Source organism: Rattus norvegicus, chromosome 1, assembly GCF_036323735.1.
Source record: "Rattus norvegicus strain BN/NHsdMcwi chromosome 1, GRCr8, whole genome shotgun sequence".
NCBI classification, from domain to species: Eukaryota; Metazoa; Chordata; class Mammalia; order Rodentia; family Muridae; genus Rattus; species Rattus norvegicus.
Window position 1 is genome coordinate 142,676,511 of NC_086019.1, and position 22,298 is coordinate 142,698,808.

Here is a 22,298-nt window from a genome sequence, read left to right on the forward strand (position 1 = left end):
TTCTTCCTCTCCTTTCTCAGATACATTCCACCACTAATCTGGGGAAAGAGTGGACATATCCAGACAGCCTTGTATGGGAAGATGGGGAGGGTGAGGTCGCCACACCCTTACGGGCACCGCAAGTTCATCACCATGTCAGATGGTGCCACTTCTACATTCGACCTCTTCGAGCCCCTGGCTGAGCACTGTGTTGGAGGTGAGCTACTTCAGGTCCTGGTGTTGGGCCGCCTAGAGAGAGGAGCAGACGTCAGTGGGGAGCAGTGTGTAAAACACCTACGTTATCCCACTGCACTCAGAGGCCAGGTCATCAGGATTAACTCCAGCCTATGCATGTTAGCTCCTATGAGCCTCAATCAGTAGAGAATTAGGATCCCCTTGTGAAGTTCAGAAGCCAATTTTAAAGGAAGAACTTGGCGCCCAGAGCCCCTGGGACCCAGTCAGTGTCAGCAACAGTTCCTAACTGCCTACTGTTATCTCCCCACGCCCTGTGAGGTGGGCGATGCTATCTCCCTTGACCGTGGGAAGCTGGTGCTTGGAAAAGCAATCTAGGATGGGTTTATTTGCTGGGCAGCAGAGCGTAAAGGCTCTTGGGTGCCTGGTGTATAAATCTCCTTGGACAAAAGGACACATTAAAGTCATACTTCCTTTTCATGAGTCAGGGACACCTCATCCAAGAAATAACTCCAATTTCCGTTGCCGCTAGGGTTTGGCAGTGTGCTTCCCCAGGTACCCAGTAAACAGCGATTTCAGAGGCTTCATAATGAAGCGTTCAGAGGAAGTGCAGTGGGATGACAGCATCCTTTTGAATGCAGTCCCTACCAGAAGAGAACATGGTTTTCTCTAGTTCGTTACAGGAGCGTAGTCATCATTTATGGGTAAATCGAGGCAAATGTGCACCAACTCTTTTATCCCAAGTAACTGGATCACTGAGTAGCTTTTCTCCCCAGACCCTCACGTCACCCTCCTTGTCATTCAGGTCTCAGATGTCACCTCACCGAGGCTACAGTTCCTTTCTCTTGACCCATGGTGCCTCCCTGCTTTAGTCCCTCATGGCACCTGCCAATCCAGCTACTTCTGTAGCGGTTTAGGGCCCTTCTGCTGCAGTGCAGGAATCCCCGGAGCCCAGGAGAGAGTGCTCTCAGCAAACAGTCACAAAAGGAATGAGTACATGGCCAGGGAAGGAGCTCCCGCTATGTTTGCAAGTATTGTAGGACCTTCCTATGTCTCTCCCTTTACCACAGTTAGTTAAATGCTTTCTTTCTCTTATTTCTAATCATTGGACTTCTAGCAGTTAAACATAACAGTTTAAGCTAAATGTGATGGCTCACACCTGAAATCCAAACATTCAAGAGATGGACACTTGAGAATCAGAAATTCAAGGCCAGCGTAGGCTATGTGAGACCACGACAGGAATGGGAACAAAGTAGCATGAGATTTAGCTTGAGCAGTCAGTTCCTGGTGGTGCTCAGTGCGAGGGTTGGAAAGGGAAAACCAACTCTCGGTTTCTTATCCACGACTTCCCATCAGCCCAGCTCCCTGCCAAGATCATTGCTTGTATCTGCACCCAAGAATACTCTTAGGAAATGAGCTGTGTTATTTCTTTCATGATTTGTTTTCCTGCCTGTGGGAGAAATAAATCTTCCTTTTGGCAAACAGATAAACAGAAGCATTTAAAAATTAAAAATAGACCAGACTGAAAATGAAAAAGAACAGACTAGTAGCAAAGACCTTTCGTTCCAGCACTAGAGAGACAGTGGCAGGTAGATCTATGTGAGTTCCAGCCAGGGCTGCTAGGAGAGACTCTCAAGAAAGAGAGGAAGAAAGGAAGGAAGGAGGGAGAGAGGGAGGGAGAGAAAATTACCCAGAGTCCCACCATCCCAGCACCTGTTAATGTCAGTGTTTATGTCTTAAGTGGATACATAAGGATCTCTTTCTCCATCCTGTAGATGACGTCACCATGGTCATCTGTCCTGGAATTGCCAATCACAGCGAGAAGCAGTATATCCGAACCTTTGTTGACTATGCACAGAAAAATGGCTACCGGTGCGCAGTGCTAAACCACCTGGGGGCCCTCCCCAACATTGAGCTGACCTCCCCACGCATGTTCACCTATGGTAAGCTTGGGGCGTGGCCAAATGGAACCTCCCTCTCACCCCTTTTTCTATTCTCATGGGAAGTGTGCAGCCCCTCCAGCCTTCTGCCGTGTGTCGTAAGTGTAGAATTTGTGAACATCCACAAGAGCTGATGGGGCTCACCTCTTACAGCCGCCAGCTCACACTGGCATTTGTCATGCTGTGCCTGAGCACCGCCCATCCCAGCTCCTCGAGGCTCATAGGGGAAGGTCTTGCTCATGGGCTGGACTGGTCGGAGTGTGCCACTGGATCTAGGGAGATCATACTCATAGCTGGACTTAGAGCATTCACTATGCTATCCCGACACCTGTTCCTCCAGGTTCCACCAGACAAGTAGAGGTGCAGTGGGGTATATTAGTGTCAGTGGAAGGCATCTGCACACCAGCAGCTTGCTGGATTCTCAAGTTCCTTGAAGGCAGGAATACGCAGGCTGTCAACTTTACACAGATGCTTCTTAACTTTAAAGGAAGCCCTGCTACCCAGAGTTCTCACTTATGAACTGTCTCTTCTTTTTTTGTTTGTGTTTTTGTCTTTGAGACAAGGTCCTACTTGGTAGCACAGGCAATTCTAGAACTTACGGTATCATCCAGGCTGGCATTGAACTTGCAGTGATCCTCCTGCCTCTGCCTCCTAAATACTGGGATTATAGGTGTGCACCACTGTGCCCCAGCCCTGAACTGTTCACTCTTGAATCCCATTGGCACTCCCTTCTGATTATATATGCACACATAAATAATAAACACATAAAAGATGCATCTATGTGAGCAAACAAATTATATCTGTAATGGAAAACAGCCAGAATTATATCTATAATCCCACCATATAGCAGTTTATGATTCTTTACTCTCCCCTTCCTACTTTATTCATATTTACATTTTCTTATTTAGTGAAGACGTAGTTTATATACAACCATAACTTTATAGTCACATTAAAGCGATGTGGTCATTATATTGAATCTTTGAGAGCCTCCTCGCTGTTCAGTTATAGTCATAAGGCATACATTTTTTTCAGTATTTTAAAAAATACTGCTATAAATACCTTGTTCATGGATTTGTTTCTTCTCTTAAATACCGGGGACTTAAGGCTGAACCCACAGTCTCTTCCAAGATATGCAAGCAAATGTCACCGAACTATGACTGTAGCCCTTCAGATTTTTATTTTGAGACAGGGCTCACCAAGTTACCCAGGCTGGCCCTGAACTTGATCAGTAGCCAAGTGACTTGGCCTTGAATGTGTGTGTGTCATTCCCATTAATGACATCTTCAAAGTAGATTTACAGCAGAATTATGCAGTTGGCATTCCTACATATTTGTACATGTTGTCAGATCTTCTGTGGGGTCATGTATGTTGCCATTGGTAACCGGTAAGAGTCCACTCTCACTCCTGCAGCTCAGACACCCCTTTCACAGACGCTTCTGGTCAGTCTGGTCAGTGGCTTGAGAAATAGATGAAAATCCAGGTGCATGAGGACGTGTGATGTGTGGAGGAAGACTTGGCTCTGAATCATCAAACCAGACAACATTGAACACAGATGAAAACAAAAGGAAGGGACTCTAAGGTCCTGGATTAGACAGAAAGCCATCTGGACACGTAGAAGATAATGACATATGCCTTGGCTGCAAGGCCCAGCAGAGGCTTTAGAAGCTCCATCTAATAGCGAGTACACCACACAAATTAGAAATGCCAGCGAGGGGCCTGGGAGCACAGCTCACTTAGGACAGTGTTTACCTCGCAGGCCCAAAATACTGGGCTCAACCCTCAACTGTGCATAAACCAGTATGGCCGTACATGACTATCTGGAGATAAAGGCGGGTGGATCAGACGTGCAAGATCATCCTTGACTATATAGAGGTTGAGACACTGTCAAGAAGAGTTGAAGCCCCTGCCACTCCCACTAGTGATGTCACCTACACCTAGGATATGAGCTAGCCTCAAGCACAGCAAACCTTCAGACAAACTTCAGATGAAGAAACTGAAGCTCAGGGAGGAGCCGTGTCTTCACGGGTATCAGCCAGTAAGCAGAAGAGCTGAGACAGGAGCCCAGATCCCGCTGTTCCAACCTTCAGAGTCATCGCACAGCTGGTTGGAGCTTCTGAGTCTCTAAGAACCAGGCACCTCATCCCACGAGGGTCCTGGGCAGCAGACAGGGGAGACAGAAGGCATTACAGACTGGGGAGCAGGGTAGGAAGGTGGAGTGGAGGCTCCGGGTGGACTGCACTCTCAGAGCAGAGCCAGGCAGGAGAAGGACTCTGGGTTTCTGAACACTCCAGCCCACCGGCAGCTGGCACGGTGGCCATGCTGAGTCTCAGTTCCAGGTTCTTCTGCAGCAGCGGACTTGTTAGACTGCAGTCATTTTCCAGAAGGACAGGTGGGCTAGAGGGACACGGACGGCGTCTGTGACCACGCTGTTGTTCTGCTCTGCGCCGGCGCATTGGTTAGCAGCTTCTGTGCATGTTAGGAGGATGAAGTTAAACAAACCTGACTTTCAAAAGCTATAAAAGTCTAGAATTCAGAGAGCTTACTGGAGTCTAACACATCAGTGGTAACTTGCAAGATGCTAGAGAGAGAGCCTTTCTCGGCTGCTGTTTTAGCTAAAATTAATTGATTTTTAACGAGTGACTCCCTGGACTGGTGAGCAAGGAGCACTCTTTTAATAAAAGTGGGCTGATACGTTAGAGCAAAGCCTAGGCTTGTTACTCTCAGCAGGTAAACTGAGGCAGCCTAACGGTTAATCACACGTTAAATTCCTCCATTCATTAGCTACCTCTCATGGCTCTGCCCAAATACTGTCTGTGGGGTTTCATATCTATCATCAGCCATCTGCCGTTTATGTTCAGTCACTGTTGCCCTTGACATAGCCTGGTACCTGGCGTCGCTAACCCAGGCTTGCCGGCCCCTCAGGGTGTGTGTTTGCGTTTCTCATCCACCCTTTGCTGTCTCTCAGCTGGACTCGAGAATCACTTGGTTAAATTCTGTGTTGAATTTCTGTATGCGACAAGACAGACCAGCTGGTGCATGTCCCCAAAGCCCAGCAGTTCAAAGGCAGGGATGTATTTCTGCTCGATCCTCATGTTCACAGCATAGCCTGGGGCCCTGGGGCTCCGTCCTTACTTACTGTCTCCATGAAAAGGCCAAGGCTTGAAGAGCAGCCATCAGCTGGAACACGGCCAGTCTCGCTCACAGTGGGTAGAGAGAGCCTGGTTCTAGAAGCTACTACCCAGAAATGATAGAGATCACTCCGGGCCATAATTTATGGCCAAAGTACAGTGTGCTACCCAGCTTAACTCCAGAAGAGTGGGTACTGCCAGCTCTCTCTTAGCACAGCTTATCACAACTTTTAATTGGATTGTAATTTATAAATTAACGTAGAAGGCTTTGTATTGACAGTTTATACTTTTCCAGGAATGGTGCTTTCTAAGTCTTTATAGAGAACATCTAGTTCCCTGTAGAGGTCAATGGTCATTAGCAACTGATTCCTCGGGAGAATTCCCCTGGGAAATTTTTGAAGACTCCAGGGCTTGGGGGCCAGAACCTTGGGAGCCTGTGCTATGGCCAGGGTTTTCAGAGCCACAAACCTAAGTCTCATTTCCTTTTGCCTCCTCAGTCTGTTGTCATTGTTACTGTGTTGTGTTGTGTTGTGTTGTGTTCTTAGATCTTGTTTTGCGTTTTATTGTAGAAAATGTCAGGGAGAGAAAAGAATAGTAGAATGAACCTAGGAGAAAACCCAGTATACCAGCATCCGCTTCTAACTCATGCAGCTTATACCAGTCTTAACCGGTTCTGTTCCTTCCAGGTAGTCCACCCCTTCCCTCATCTTCTCTCAAAGGTTATTTCAAAGCAAGCCCCAACCAGCCGGTCATTTCTGTGACTATTTCAGTGTGTTGTGCCGAGATACACTCTGTAAACTGTTTTAACTTGCTTGGGCCAACAGCAATGCCTCATCTAGGGCTTATCCAGCAGAAACTTAATTTCCCAAAACTATGGAACCATGAGTCTAGATACAACTGTCTCTCTGCATGGCTTGTAGATGGCTGCCATCTTGCTGGGTGTCTTCATGGTCTTTTTCCTGTGCTTCTGTTGGCTACATCCTGATGAGCTGTGTTGTATTAGGGCCTGCCTGAACCACTCCACCTTAACATAGTTGCACCTTTGAATACACCTGTACGCTCAAGTACTGGATGTTAGAGCTTCAATATGTGAATCTGAGGAAAACCAAATATTCACATAGCTGCAATATGAGCACAGTGTATCATCTCAATTAAAATGCCCTGCTCGTGTTAACACAGCAGTTCACGCCTCACAGCTGTCTTCTGTCCTTTCCCCCTTTACAGGTTGGTCAGTTCAGAACCCACATCAAGTCCATACTATTGCAATTAGCTGGCGTGTTTCACATATCTCTTAAATCACCTTCCCTCACTTTTACCAAATTCCTAATGAGCTGTTGTCTTGTGTGAGCGATGTGATATTCCAGGTGGGAAGCTCTCTGGGTCCCCAGGATATGCCACAAGCTCGTGAATTAGACTTCCTGGAGCCACCATGAGTATATGTTAGCACCAGGCGTGGACCCCAGCAGTCTCTGAGAGCCAGAGGGACTCTGTCCTGTGCATCTCCAGGATGCCCAAGTTCTCTGGGAATCCCTTTCATGCCTCACTTAGCTGCTCCTCCTGTCATCAGAGTCTCCCAAGATGTCAGCTTTCTATGAGAACCCTCCACTGACTCCTCTACATGCAAGTAACATGACCCCCATCCACACCACACAGTCTATTATCCAGCACCCCTAAATGTCCTCCATGAATATATATAATATATATATATATATCATGTATATATATATTTGGTTTTTCTAGACGGGGTTTCTCTGCATACCTCTGGCTGCCCTGGAACTTCCCTGTAGACCAGGCTGTCCTCAGACTCAGAGATCCACCTGCCTCTGCCTCCCGAGTGCCGGGATTAAAAGTGCGCACCACCACTGCCCAGCTGTTTTTCATAATTTTCAAGATGATGGATTTATCAGTGTTTATCTCTTGTCTCTCTGTCCCAAAAGTCTGCTCCACTACAGCCAGTCTTTGTAACCTCTTCTGTGACTTCCAGTGCCCAGAGTCCTGCTTGGCCTTAGGAAGTGCTCTCCCTGAGACAGGAAGGGCTGGCTCAGGACTCTGCTGGTAGATGGGAAAGATGGTGTGTGGGTGTGAAGCGGCACTGCAGGTGAGAATGTGCAGGTGAGAATACGCAGGTGAGAATATGCAGGTGAGAATACGCAGGTGAGAATGTGCAGGTGAGAATACGCAGGTGAGAATACGCAGGTGAGAATACGCAGGTGAGAATACGCAGGTGAGAATGTGCAGGTGAGAATACGCAGGTGAGAATACGCAGGTGAGAATACGCAGGTGAGAATACGCAGGTGAGAATAACCTGGAGCAAATGTGCCTGGTAGCTGTGTGAATTCTCCCTGGTGAAAAGCTCACCTCTCTAGACCTGAGGCCAGGCTTTCCCCTCACTGTGAAAAAACTCATTTGTCTTTCTGAAGACTGAGGAGAAAATGGAAGAGGACATTGACAGGAGCCACCCACTCTGCCATACCCGAGCCAAATAACAAAAGACCTTTCCCTGTTTTTCAGTTTGGAACTCAGAGGTTCAAACTGCAGAAGCACTTGCCCCTCTTCATTAACAGAAGAATTTCCTAGGTGGCTGACTACACACTCTTAGGCTCTTTGGTGCTGCCTGCCTGGGAAAGACAATTCATTAAGGAAAGCCGAGCATGACAGCTCCCATTGATCTCGTGCTAATGAGGGGCAGACGGTGCAGAATTCTGTGCATTTCTTCATTTGATTCTCACTGCCTCTGAGATAGCTATTAATTAGAGTCCCGACTTCACAGGCTTAGGGAGGTTAAGCACCTTGCCATGCGTCATGTGGCCAGAGGAGCAGATCCAGCGTACACTTCTTAATCCCAACTTCATACCACTTCCGGTCTATTACCCTTAATCATTAGAATAGTAGAGTACGGAGAAACAAAGGTGTTTGAACATTTAAAAGTATCTCTCACCTTAGTGGTGGTGGACATTTTTATTAGCAACTGTAGATTTCCTGGCATGTACCATGTGCTGGGAACTGTCCTGAGTTCTTTATATACCGAGTTAAGTCGATTGTCCTCTTCAACTGACAGCTAGGGAAACTGAGGCCCACACAAGGGTGAATGACTAGCTGTAAATGGCAACCTAGGTTTCAAACCTAGGCAACCTAGCCTTCTGCTGGAGTCCCCGCCCCTGAGCAGCAGGCTACTGCACCTCTCCATGCATGAGCATCCACTAAGCAGAAATGGCTTTCGGTCAGATGCATTTTAGACTGGAGACCAAAGGACATTCAAGAGCTTCTCAGAGGCACACAAGAGGGCCTGGTGTTCTTGGAGTCTGTCTTTTATTTGTCCACTACCCTCCAGTATGTGGAGTAGAACACAGCCAAGAGTCCCTGTTCCAGGACCCTATAAAGAACAGCTCGCTCCTTTGGGCAGACCAAGGAACACGTAGCCACAGTCCATCTAAGTTTACTTGCCAGATTTAGCCAAAAGACAGTGTTCACTATTGGCAAGCTTCTTAGGTACAGGGGCCAGGTCTTAGTTTTCATTAGGTGTAGATAGTGTTTCTTAATCTCCTGCCTCTGCTGCATGACTTACATCTGCTAAGGGACAGCTAAGGAACAGTCGCACAGGGCAAGAGCCTGGGCATCTCAGAGGCTACAGATGGGGTTTACATATGTTGTGAAGAGAGCTGAGAAGACTGAATATCAGTAATATTGCAGTACTGGATACAACACAACAGTAATATCGTGTGTAGAGCATAGAGGCCACTTCTTTTATAGGGCTGGTTCTGCAGATGCATGACCTGCAGGACTAACCTAGTCAGGTCTGTGTGGGTCAGGACTAACCTAGCCAGTTCAAAGCTACTATGACTTCAGTATTCAGCCCCCTCTCCCTCTCTCCTTCTGTGTGTGTGTGTGTGTGTGTGTGTGTGTGTGTGTGTGTGTGTGTGTGTGTCTGTGTGTGTGTGTGTCTCTGTGTGTGTCTCTGTGTCTGTGTGTCTGTGTGTGTCTGTGTGTGTTTGTGTGTGTGTGTGTCTGTGTCTCTGTGTGTGTGTCTGTGTGTCTCTGTGTGTGTGCGTGCGTGCGTGTGTGTGTGTGTCTGTGTGTGTCTGTGTCTGTGTGTGTCTGTGTCTGTGTGTGTGTTTGTGTCTGTGTGTATCTGTGTCTGTGTGTCTGTGCGTGCACGCGTGTGTGCATATGTATCTGTGTGTGTCTGTGTTTGTGTGTCTCTGTGTGTGTCTGTGTTTGTCTATGTGTGTGTCTGTGTGCCCAAACCCAGGGTCTTATCTACATTTACTAACTTTTCTACCACCGAGCGCCATCCCCAGTCCTGTAATCAATTTCTAAGATGAGTACAGGCATAATATTTTATTGCACTACATGCTATATTCAATACACCTTTTAATATACAGAGGCCAGAAGGATCCCTTAGAACTGGGGTTACTAGATTGCTGTGAGTCACCATGTAGCTGCTGGGAACCTAACTGGGTCTTCTTGGAGAAAAGTGCTCCTAGCTGCTAGGCTGGGTGTATGGCTCAGTGGTAGGGCATTTGCTTAGCATGCATAGAGGTTCTGAGTTCAATTCCCCAGCTAACAGGGTCAAAAAGTTCTACTTAATTTCAATGAACACCATAGGTTTTTAATGTGGGTGAGAGGCAGTACTGTGGGTTGAACTTGGGCTCTTGTACCTGCCTGGCAAATGGCCTACCACTGAGCTATATCCCCAACTTTCTCTTTGGTTTTCTGTATTCTGAGTCAGGGTCTCACCAAGTTGCCCAGGCTGGCCTTAAACAAATTTTGTAGCAACAAGCAGACCTCCAGCCTGTCGTCCCTCTGTCTTACCCTCCTCAATAACTGGGCTCATAGGCCAGGGCCAGCAGACCTGACTCCATAGTTATTATAAAAGAAAGAAAAAGATGTTCCCTTATAAACTTCTGTCTCTGGAAGTGCTGCAGGTTCACGGAGAAATAGCAGAACCGTTACAGAGAATTCCCACAAGTCCTCAGCCCATCCTCTAATGTCAACATTTAACCATAATCTAATCATGGAGAGACATCAAGTTCCCACCGGCAGCTTTCTTAGCTAATCTTCAGACTGTCTGAACCTGTTGCACTCCATCCCCCCAGCAGGCCATGTGACCTTTACTTGTGGTGTGGCCTTAGGTCCTCCCACTGGGGACAGTGCCTCCGTCTCCCTCTCTGTCCAGCCTCGAGGCTCGTGATGAGTATTTGCAATTTGCTTTTAGGTTGCCATGTAGGAGTATTTGTTTGCTTGTTTTTAGAAACAGAGTCCTGGCTGTCCTGGAGTTCACTCTGTAGACCAGGATGGCCTGGAATTCACACTGTAGACTTGGCTGGTCTGAACTCAGAGGTCCACCTGCCTCTGCCTCCCGAGTGCTGGGATTAAAGGCATGCACTAGCACCACTACAAGGTTCTTAGTGTTTTGTAGATTTTTTTTAGCTATGAAATATTAAGTATCTCTCATGATAAATTAAAATGAATGACGTTAGCTGATCAGACCAAAAGTAAAACATGAACCTGTTCGGGTAACTAGTGCTACCTGCAAGGGTTGAAGGTGCCAATGCCTTCTTTTTTCAAGACTTAATTTATGATTTGTGTGTGCATGCACGCATGTGTGCAAGCATGCAAAAAGTGAGGCAGGGAGAGACAAAGACAGAGAGAGTTTGTGTGTACCGCATTCGTGCTGGAGCCCTTGAAGACCAGATCTGGTCTGGAGTTAGTTACATGCAGATGAGAGCCATCATGTGGTTGCTCGGAACCAAACCCAGGTCTGCTGCAAAAGGGCTAAGCACCCTCAACCCCCGAGTCATCTCTTCAGCCACCAAGTGTCTCCTTGAGAAGGACACTACACTGGAACAGGCTGCCACCCTGCCGTGTGTAAGCAGTCAGTGACACTGAGGAGAAAGAGAAGACGGTAGAAGTTCCGTGATGTTTTTAATATATTGTTAGCATAAAGAGCCTCATCTAACACTGCAACGCTGCAGGGGTAGACAAGTTGGCCAAGTCTTTCTTGACACAATTGATTTTCTAATGGAGACCATGTTTGGAATATGATGTTTCCGCCTGTGATATTATAAGGCCAGTAAATCAGGAAGCGCTGTGTTCCCTCTGGCTGCCTCTGGCTGACATTAGACCCCAGTTTTTGATGTTCAAAGCAGATTATGATTGGATCAAGCCCATAACCCAGGGGTGAGCTGAGCTGGGGAGTGTCCTCCGAGCTGGAGGTCCTTCTGGTCCCCGTATTTTATCCTCATGTTTAGAAACTTTATGGCCAGAAAGTCAAGAGCCAGTGATCTTGAGTCAAAGACAGAAACAATACAGGATATTTTTTAAGTCTCTTCTAAATCACACAAAGGTAACAAAAGTAACCTGGCTTTGGCCCTCATAGGGTGACTGGATTCCATGGGACTATGAGTCTCCAAAGAACATTGCGCCCTTCTTCCCCTGAAACACCGCACTGGGTGCTTTGACATGGAAGATGGGCTCAACCTCTACCGATTCACATGGCCTTCTTCCCTGTCAGTTTAAATAGCAGAGCGGCTTTCCCTTGTTTTCTAAATGTTGGGCCTTGTAGTGTTGTCCTGAGGGAAGGTGCCTGAGGTGGCAGCCTTACACTGCCATTCTCTGCCTTGGAAAAGAAGCACTTCAGTGTCTTGTTGAGTCTAACATGGGATTATGCATTTGGTTGCTTGTTTGTTCTTAATGTAGTTTGATGCCTTAGAGGTAGAACCAGAAACCCTAAAGGGCGGTGCCAGTCTTGGAAATGAGAAAGGCCCCTGTCCCCAGAGTAACCATGTATAACTTAGGGACCTAACTGAGATGCTTTGGAAAGTTAAGGGAGCTCTTACTGATATCCATATCTGAACAGATGCTTCAGGACTCTGAGAGTGGGGCCACTTGTCTCGTGACATCCGAGGAGAATGTGTGTGAGTGTTCGCTGCATCTATGTTTGTATGCTACGTGTGCTTAGTGCCTGTGAGGCTCAGAAAAGGACATTGGATCCCCTGGAACTGGATGGCTGTGAACCACCATGTGGTTGCTGGGAATTGAACCAGGGACCTCTGGAAGAGCAACACATTCTTTAGCTACTGAGCTATCCAGCCCTTTTCATTTTCTTTTTATAGTACTGGGACTCAAACTCTGGGCTTTGCACATACTATGTAAATGTCCTGCCTCTGAACTATACCCTTGTCCCAGACAATAAATTTTGTTTCCATTGTTCAGTCCATCCCATAATAATTGATCAGATCATCAACCTAGATGCTTCTGTAAACTTGTCATAGCTGCCATTTTTGATGACATAGGCCCAGTTAGGGATGGCGTTGATTCCAGAATAACAATGTGAATTGTCTTGCCTCTGCTTAAAAGTCAAGCAGCGGACACTGTGAAGAAGGACAGACAAGAGAAGGGGACATTAGAGGACATTTTCTGAGGTGCAGGGCCCAGCTTCAGGACTGGCAGCAAAGCACTGTGAGCTGCTGGCAAGGTGTGTGAGCCTGCAGCTGTAAGAAGCCTTTGGTACCTAGACCGACAAAGCTTGCAGTATTCATTTTCTTTCTGAGATAAGGACAAGGCAAGCTATCTTCATTTCTGCAGCTATTTTCTTCCTTGGTGACTCATCTTGGGTGGCTTCCACTTGGCTGTAAGGAATGAGTCAAGTACCTTTACTCTGAAAATGACAGGGGCTGCTGCGCCCCAACCACCGGCTGGCAGCGAGCCATGTTGTTAAACCCAGTGGGACAGACACTCAAGTGCTTATTTCCGGCCCGCAGCCCAGTGGTGCTGACCAGTGTGTGTGCTTTCACTGCGCATGATTCAAACTTTGCTCTTACTCATGTCACATCCTGAGGTGTACCCACCAAATGTCAGGTCCATGCCTGGCACAGAGCACACAGACATGACTCAACTGCTCCACGCACAGGAGCACCATGTCTCTGAGTTCGTATATTTTAGCATGCTTAGTCATGTCCATGTCACTTAAGGATATGGCTTTTGGTTTCTGATTGGTTTTTTGAGAGAGTCTCATGTAGTCCAGGCTGGCCTTGAACACACTTCATTGCCAAGGAAAACCTTGAACTTCTGACCCTTCTGCCCCCACCTCCCAAGTGCTAGAATTAGAGTTGTGTACCACCTTACCCGATTTGTGTGGTGCTGTGATTGAACCCAGAGCTTCCTGCATGCTAGGCTAGCATTCTACCGACCGAGTTATGGCCCTGGCCCAGGAGTAGCTTTAGAAATAGTAGCTTTCAGAAAGTCTTTACGTTGTCTTTCTGTAGAGAACGAGACTTGAAGAAAAGGGAACAGCTCTTTCCCATTCTCTTCTCAATACTGTCCTGCTTTCTTGTGTGATTCATCTCTCTAAAGCCTGGCTGCTGGCTTATATTTCATCTCGCCCTTGAAAGCTACAGTGAGATTGGATGTCTAATCTTATTATTGGTGCTAATCCCAGAAGGATCAAATACATAGAACCCCATTAAAATCCCCCACTCTGGACATACAGATTACTGTTGTGCTTAGCCCAAGAAGCCAGGGTGGGCCTAAGAGCATTAGTATCTGGCTTCGGGTGGAGGTCAGGAGTTCCCAGCACCACCAGGAGACCAGTCCTGGCACGAGGCAGACGCACCATGACTACCCTTCCCTTGCCTGATCTAGGTGGCTGCTCTGCATAGACAACCAACAGCGTTTCCAGCACTGGACGGAGCGGCCCTTTATGAAGATCAGATGTATTTTGATTTAATGAAATGAAGGTTCCCAAAGAGCCTACACCATTAGCTGTAATTGCTCCTCGGTTGTGTAGCAAACCCAAGTTTCGTGACTGCTCCAGGTCTCAAATAATTAGGTTCAAATCCAAGTACTACAAGCGGGATCAGACGGGAGACAGGAGGTCTTTAATAGCCAATCAGTACTGCCCTGCAGTACTAAGGCCTCTGTAGGTTTGTGATACATGGCCAAAGACTTGGGTTGCAGACACAAGTCCCAAAGGCCGGCACCCCACTCATTCACTGGAGGGGAGCACACATCGCTTCAGTAGACAGTTCTGTTTCTTTATCCGTGTGATCCAGACAGAAAGCCTGCAGCAGAGCATGTCTCCCTCCTCATCTCTTCGCTCAGGCCATGCAATTGAACATCTGGTTCACAGATGCAGCGGGGAGCGAGATCAAGGACATCTTTCTGGAGTTTATAATCTAATCGCTCACTCAACATTAGAACACAGCATAGGGATATGAGTAATTAGCCAAGGATGATATCAGGCAGAAATCCAAAGGAATGGTTGAGAAGTAAGGGGGTTTGTTAACAGTTTAAATAAATGGAACCATTCCTCATGGAAATAATGTCCCCAGCATAAACTGCTGTCCTGGCATTACTGATGTGTGGGGTCTCTTTAGCATGGTCGAAACTGGTCCTGGAGATCTTCATTTGGCTCTATTTCTAAACTAGCTAGATTTTATTATTATTATTAAATATGAAACCCACGACTCTCCCCTTGGTATCTGCCACAGTTTTGTACAAATGCTCCATTAGATATGTGCGCACTTATATTCCCCTTTTGAACATAAGTGTGCACATGAGGTGGCAGGCACACTTTCCTGCAGCTGCCCATGTTTTGGTACCTCTGAAAGATGGCCTGCTGATAGAAATGGGGTGGAGTGGGGGGCGTCCCAGGGTCTTCACTGCTACACACAGCAGTTGCCAAGAACATCCGTGTACATATATCTTTGCACGCATAGATGATTGTATCTTCAGCATAAGGTTCCCAGAAATGGAATTGCTAGGCCAAAACACTGTATTTTTTTATTTTGTTCTTCTTTGAGACAAGGTTCTCAAGCTATGGTCTGAGATAGCCTGGAACATGCTATGTGGCCAGTGATAGCTCTGAACTCCTCCTCCTCCTCCTACATCCACCTCCGTCCTACAACTTCAGATGTGTGCCGTCTGCCCTAAGGACTGTACTAGGAAAAATAAATTATGTGTGTATTTACTTCTCTGTTGCCGTGATAAAATGCTATGGCCAAGGCAACTCACAGCAGAGTTTATTTAGGCGTATGTTCTACAGAGTTAGCATCCATAATGGTGGGACATTGGTAGCAGGCAGTCACAGCAGCTAGAGCAGGATGTTGAAAGCTCACATCCTGAACTGGAAGCCTGAAACATGAGCCTTTAAACGTTCAAAGCCTACTTTCAGTGACATGTGTCTTCCAACAAGACCACACGCCCTAAACATCATCAGCAAAGAGTGCCACCAATGGGGGGGGGTGCTTATATGTTCAAATAAACAAGACTATGGGGAACATTTCTTATTCAGATCTCTATAGTGTGCTTGGATGTTCTGTCTGCATGCATGTCTGTGCACCTCGTGCAGGCCTGGTGCCCACAGAGGACAAACGATCCCCCTGGCAATGGATTTATAGATGGTTGTGAGATGCCATTTGAGTGCTGGGAACTGAACCTGGGTCCTCTACAAGAGCAGCAAGTGCATTAACCACTGAGCAATCTCGTCAGCCCCAGGCTTGTACTTTTAAATAGCATTAATAATGCCACCACAATGCAGTCCAAGGTCTCTGTTCCACTCTGCGCTGTCTTGCACTCATAGGGAACATGCCTGCAAGCCTTTTGTCTGCGACTTCCCTAGTTCTGGAGATTGGCAAACTTGATGGTCCTTCCTGATACAAACAAACAAACAAAAAACAATGCTAGTTATTTTAATTCAAATGTTCTTACCTATGAGTAGTACTGGCCATCTTTTCCACTAGCCTTTTAAAAACAAAAGAAACAGAATGGAGGCTTCCATCCACCTTCCCTATCAACTAAAATGGTCATTTTCAAAGTGAGTCCCTAGACCAACAATGTGACTGTCACTTGACATCATCACACTGGAAATGTAGACTCATGGCATGCCCAGGCCCTCTGAAGTGAGGACCCTGAGGCTGTCTGTGTATCCCCTGCCTCGGGAGCCCCTGAGTTGGTAGGCTTGGGGCAAGGCCCAGGACAAGCATTTGGAGCAAGTTCCCTTGAAGTGCACCACACGGTGCCCCGCTGCACCAGCACACACACCCCCCCCCCCCACAGTGATTGATGTTTGTGCCTTTTTTCAGTGCTGAAGAATGAGGCCTAGAGCCACACACATGCAAGCAAGTGCTTCCACCAGGGAGCCCAACCCCGACTTTCTGCTGTGACAATGACCTGCAAGCACGTTTTCAGTTCCCTCTTTGCGAAGGAACATTAGCACAAAGCAACTGTGCATATTTAAAGTTTGATTCCGAAGCTGGGTGTGGTTGCTCATATCTGTAATAGCCTCTGTTGGGAGACTGAGGCAGGAGGATTATCACAAGTTAGAGGCAGCTAACTTGGGCTGTCTAGTGAATTCCAGACCTTCCTGGGCTAGGAAGAAGGGAAGTGGGAAGGAGACAGGGGAGGGAAGCTGTTTGTTCTTTAGGCGTTGGATGGACCTGCAGGGAATGGCGGGCTACTCTGACCCTGACGTGGCCCCTGAGAAAACCTTGCATTAAAGCAATGCAGAAAGATGGTTTGCTTTAGATGCTTCTAAAAGGCTGAGCAGCGCCCCCATCTGTGCAGATTGCCTACTGCATGTAGAAAGGGAAGGAACTCTGGAAAGAGAGCAGGTAACTTTGTTGTTGTTATTGTTTGTTGTGTGAGACAAGGTCTTGCTATACAACCAGGCTAGCCTGGAAATCAGGCTGCCTTCTGTCCCACACAATCCTGCCTCAATGTACTACACACTCATGCATGCACCTGGAGTGGGTTACAAAGCTGGACCACCAGGCCTGCTTCACCTTATTTATGTTTCCAGACAAGGTCTTACTATATTTCCCTGGCTGGCCTACAAACCCGCTTCAGCCTCCAAATGCTAAGACGACAGGAGTGAACTATGATACACAGGCACAATCCTTCTTCTTTAGGGAAAGTAGTTCTTAGGCCTCGTGGTACACATGAGCAATCCAGGGGACCCTCGTGGAGCATCTGAACCCTTTAGGTCCTACCCCCCAGATATTCTGCCAACAGGGTAGGATACGTGAGAACCCCTCTACAGGGAAAGAGATGAAAACAATAGATGTGTCTTCGTTAGGTTCCCGTGGCTGTGACTAAACACCATGACCAAAAGCTACTTGGGGGAGGAAGGGGTTTATTTCACTTTTTAACTGCCAGGTCATAGTTCATCACTGAGAGAAACCAAACCAAGGACTCAAACAGGATCCTAGATGCAGGAACTGAAGCAGAGGCCAAAGGGCTCTGCTCTTCATACCTCACTCAACTTGCTTTTTAAGCAACCCAAGGCCAACTGCCAGGGGTAGCACCACCCAGAGTGGACTGGACCCTCACACATCGGTCATTAATCAGAAAAGGGGAGGGGAGCAGGAGAGAAAGCTGAGTGGTTAAACTCACTGGCTGCTCTTCCAGAAGACCTGAGTTTAATTCCCAGCAACCACATGGTGGCTCACAACCATCTGTAATGGGATCCGAAGCCCTCTTCTGGTGTGTCTGAAGACATCGACAATGTTCTCATATAAATAAAAATAAATCTAAAAAAAGAAAAGAAAGAGCGAGCCCCTCAGACTTGCCTACAGCACAGGCTGGTGGAGCCATCATCTCAGTTCAGGTTCCCTCTTCCCAAGTGACTCCAGTTCGTATCAAACCAGCACAGAGAAAAGGGACTTGTTTTAGGCTCTAAAAGTGGTGTCCGACATGACTCTCCAATTCCGGCTGCTACTGATAGGCTGACCAGGGGTATCAGACTGGCGTGCCCATGGCAGAATAGCAGCTCCTATTCCCACTGTGAACCCGCACATTCCCCTGCTAGTGTGTGTGGTGTGTGCGCCTGCTGGCCTCCAGCAGTGTCTCTGCTGGGTTTTACTCCTAATTTGGCTCCCTGATGTCTGGGCTTACTCTTAGACGAATGTGCTAACTCCTCCACCACTGCACACCCACCGGCATCTTTCTCTCGGCAAAGCTACAGAGGCATAGCTTGGCTCTGACAGCTTCCCAGGGGACAGTGGCTGAGAGCATTTCCCCCTAGGCAGACCAGTAAACACCCTCTCCATTCACAAGGCCCCTCTGAGGGTTTCAAAATGAGTTGTCCTCCCTTGCCACCCTATCCCTATGTCACCAAGAACAGGCTGAGCCCTGCAGAGCATCCCAGGTGTCCCTGTGGACTTGGGGTTTATCTCCTTTCTGTCCCCAGAGTTGACAAGGAGGTCCGGTAAATAACATCCTCTGGGTTCTTAACACCGTGAATCACTGTACACATGGGTATAGCACCCCAATTTGTAGCTAAGAAGCAAATCAATCCTCAAGGGCTTAACTCTTGCTTGTATTTATATCTCTGTATGAACATAGCTGCTTAATGCTCGCCCCGAAAATCTATTTGGATGCCCGTGAGCATCTGAACCAGTAAATCACCCGCCTTTAAAGGAGCATCATAAATTTATTTGATACATCTATCTGCTCACAAACACTATTAACACCCAGTTTTCTCTACCACAAGAGAGCATTTCTAACATAGCTAAAAAAACTATCTATCTGCCTACCTGCCTTTTCTCAACACACATGCACACGTGCCTCATCCTTCCAGGCCATAGGAGGCCCCCAGGTAACAACATCCAGCTTGCATTTTCTTCACTATTTGTTGCATTGGAAATAGTCGAGTGATCTCTCCTTTTGCCCGCAGGCTGCACGTGGGAATTTGGAGCCATGGTGAACTACATCAAGAAGACATATCCCCAGACTCAGCTGGTCGTCGTGGGCTTCAGCCTGGGTGGTAACATCGTGTGCAAATACTTGGGGGAGACGCAGGCCAACCAGGAAAAGGTCCTATGCTGTGTCAGTGTTTGCCAGGGGTACAGTGCACTGAGGTGAGCCATCTGTCACACACACACACACACACACACACACACACACTTCAGTTGACAGTACTCGTTTATAGAGCTAGACCAGGTCCAGGGAGCACCTTGCAGACTGAGCAAAAGTTTCCAACTCTTAGACTCAATGGATTTGCTCCCATGTCACCCTAGCAGGCCCGCTATGGCTGAGATTCATAATAGGATTATAGGATCAGATCTGTGATTGGATCGCCAGAGCAACTGTAACTGCCACTGCTTCCCTAGCGAGTCTTAGATTATGTCTGAGTTTCCAGAAGATGGCAGAACTATGGGTTAACAGGGGAACACAGCAAACAGCAGTATCTGACCCCTGGGCCTGGCGACCCCTAGATCCTTCTGTCCAGGAGCACTGAGTCTCAGAGAGTGTTGGAGGCTACTTGGAAGTCTCCGCAGGTCCTCAGCTGAAGGATTCTTCTCTCAGGCCTTGCCATCCTTCCAGAGAAGCTGGCCTAGGGAGCAGACACTTCCTCAGCCCTTCGCCCTGCCAGCAGGCACTCTACAGGATGAGGTTGCGAGTGAATTCTCACAACAGCACCAGCTAAGGATGTAATTGTCCACAGCGTCATTACCGTTCAGTGGAAAATGAAGAGGGTGGGTTAGATCAGGGGATCACAGAGACCAGTCCGGTGAGCCATTGGCTGTCTTGGTTCATTGAGAATCGCTGGGGTGGCTGGCAGAATGGCTCAGTGGATGAGGTGCTTGCTGGGTAAGTCTGATGACCCAGGTTTAATCACCAAAACACAGTTGCTGTCCTCTGACCTCCATTGTGTGCCATGCATGCTCACCCACACACAACATCCTGCACACATGATAATAACAAGGAAGGTTTAAAACAAAAGAATCACTTTCGGGGATCATGTTAGAAAGAAGCTCAGCCTGGCGGAGCCTTACATCTGGAAACTCTCATTAGGTAAAGCATGGGCATCTTCCTTGGACCCATTTTCATAGATGATTCCACATTAAGCAGTCATTGGGTTTGGTGACCTGAGCAGTCTCTAATCTCTGGCATTCTAGGACTGACTACATTAACCTCTTGGCCTGTGGGAGCCTTCCCTGACTACATACTCCCTGTATCTTGGCCCAGTGAGAAATATCCAACTCCCAGCTCATGCCCCATAGAACCAGAGCTAGCTAGAATCCATCCTGCCCGGCCACTTGGATAAGAAAAGGATAATCAGGAGGACAGACAGCCTTCCACCAGGCCCGAGGGAGCAGGGCCTAGAGGTGTGAGGTCCTCCCTGCTTTCACCCAACAGCAGGTGTGATGGGCAGCATCCTGTCTAATGTTAGAAACCACTAGATTCCCTTCCTGACTTCAGCACAGGGAGCTTGCTGTAAATGCTAACCTAGTGTGCACAGAGCACTGGGCTTTATAAATAGGAAGCTTGTGACAAATTTGTCCTCTCCTCCCTTCCTCTCCTCTCCTCCTCCTGTCTGCTCAGTGCCCCAATCTTCCCAAGCTTCCTTGCATTTTGCAGCAATAGCGCCATCTGCTGGTAGTAGATGATCAGCACAGGTAGCAAAGTAAGCTGTTCTAAGGGAGAAAGGATTGAATGCAAAGGGCTTCTTTTTCGATCCTTCCCTGATACCCCTAAGAGTTACATACACACAATTGCCTATTGTCACATAGACCCATACAGTAAGGAGGGAGGTAAACTGATTCTCTAGTACGTGGTTGACATTTGGCTGAAGCCTGCCATCAACCACGTGGGATATAGCAGCTCAGAGAAGTGCCATGGACTCTCACCTGGATCAGGTGACAACAGGGGTCGAAGGTCAAGAGAGTAGGAACCAAGTGGAACAGCAACAGGTTGTGGCTTGATGGATAGGAAGAAAGGCATTGGGCAAGTGTTCATAGTGGCCCACCCGTGATGACCTGGCTTGCCTTTCTGTGCCTGCAGAGTGCAGAGGTCCCATACAAGATAGTGGCTTCTGACCTCAGAAGGTGTGTTGCTCGCCACTGGAAGCTTCAGCTTTTCATTTTTGAACACATCACACACACCTTTATGCTCCCACTTTTAAAAAAATCAACTGGAGTAGATTCTCAGCAAGCCAGGAGGGTGCCAGGCGTGCTTCTAACAACCAACTGTGCCTTTCTGACCTTGGAGGCTTCCTGCAGGGTCATCTTCAGAGAGATCTGTGGCTTCTCACTTCTCCCCAGATATCTGAATGCTACACATCAAAGCTGTTATCCAACACGAGAGCCAAAGCCAGCCTGCACTCCCCACAGAGCCCCTCGTGACCATCATAGAGTCTAACTTTCTGTGGTTCCTGCAGGGCCCAGGAGACCTTCATGCAGTGGGACCAGTGTCGCCGGTTCTACAACTTCCTCATGGCTGACAACATGAAGAAGATCATCCTGTCTCACAGGTAAGGACCCTCTCTCCTGTCTCAGGGGATACCTTGGTACCTCCCACTAAGACAAGACAAGGCACCCCTTCCCATACCATCTTCACCCAGTTGGAGCAGTGCTGAGGTGGCCTGTCACTGTTTAGGTGGCCTTCCTCCTGGACGCTTCTGTCCACGGCTCCAGGACTGGGTCTTTGCAGCAGGTTCAGGGCAGAGCACCATACCTGCTCAAGACTCAAGCCCTTGGAGCAGTGGGGAAGCAACGGGAGTCTGCCAGGGATGTCTGTGATGGTTTTGTTACCACTACTCCCATTGTATTCTCTCGCCCCCCCTCCCTGGCACTTTCCCTCCCCTCTAGCTAGACTGGAGCATGTGGGCCTGCTCCCTTTGCCTCTCCAAGCCTCTGTCCTTGCCAGCAACTGCTCACTAGGCCCAGCCCATTCCTTAAGACCCACCTCAGGTCTCCCTTCTCCCACCAGGCTGCCTTTCTGAGGCTTCTCCCAGGTCTGTCCTGTGCCTCAGGTATGCTGGACATGTGTCCACCCCTCCTAGAGCCTGGTATCCAAGGAGCACTCAAGAAACAGACTTTGGAGGGGGCTTTTGGCATCACCCTAAGAAAAAGGCATTCTAAATGGTTAATTTCTCAGTCCTTTTTATCCATTGGTCGTTTTGGGGCATAAGGGTTATTTTTTGGGGCAAAGGTGTTTGTTTTAGATGTGAGCTCACTGTGTTGATTAAGTTGAGCTCAAGCAATCCTCCTGCTGAACCTTCTGCATGCCAGGCCCACGGGGGGCAGCCCTGTGCCCACTTCTTACTTTCCTCCCT

The 22,298-nt window shown here is 47.9% G+C and overlaps 1 protein-coding gene across 1 annotated transcript in view; it reads left to right on the top strand.

Annotated features, from left to right (window-relative positions):
- The window catches only part of Abhd2 (abhydrolase domain containing 2, acylglycerol lipase), an 81,145-nt gene that overhangs the window by 49,763 nt on the left and 9,084 nt on the right, over positions 1–22,298 (top strand). The window contains exons 4-7 of the mRNA NM_001106275.1: positions 21–196; positions 1,947–2,114; positions 18,915–19,098; positions 21,402–21,494. Of these exons, the coding sequence (NP_001099745.1) occupies positions 21–196; positions 1,947–2,114; positions 18,915–19,098; positions 21,402–21,494 (621 nt within the window). The remainder of the gene's footprint in view (positions 1–20; positions 197–1,946; positions 2,115–18,914; positions 19,099–21,401; positions 21,495–22,298) is intronic.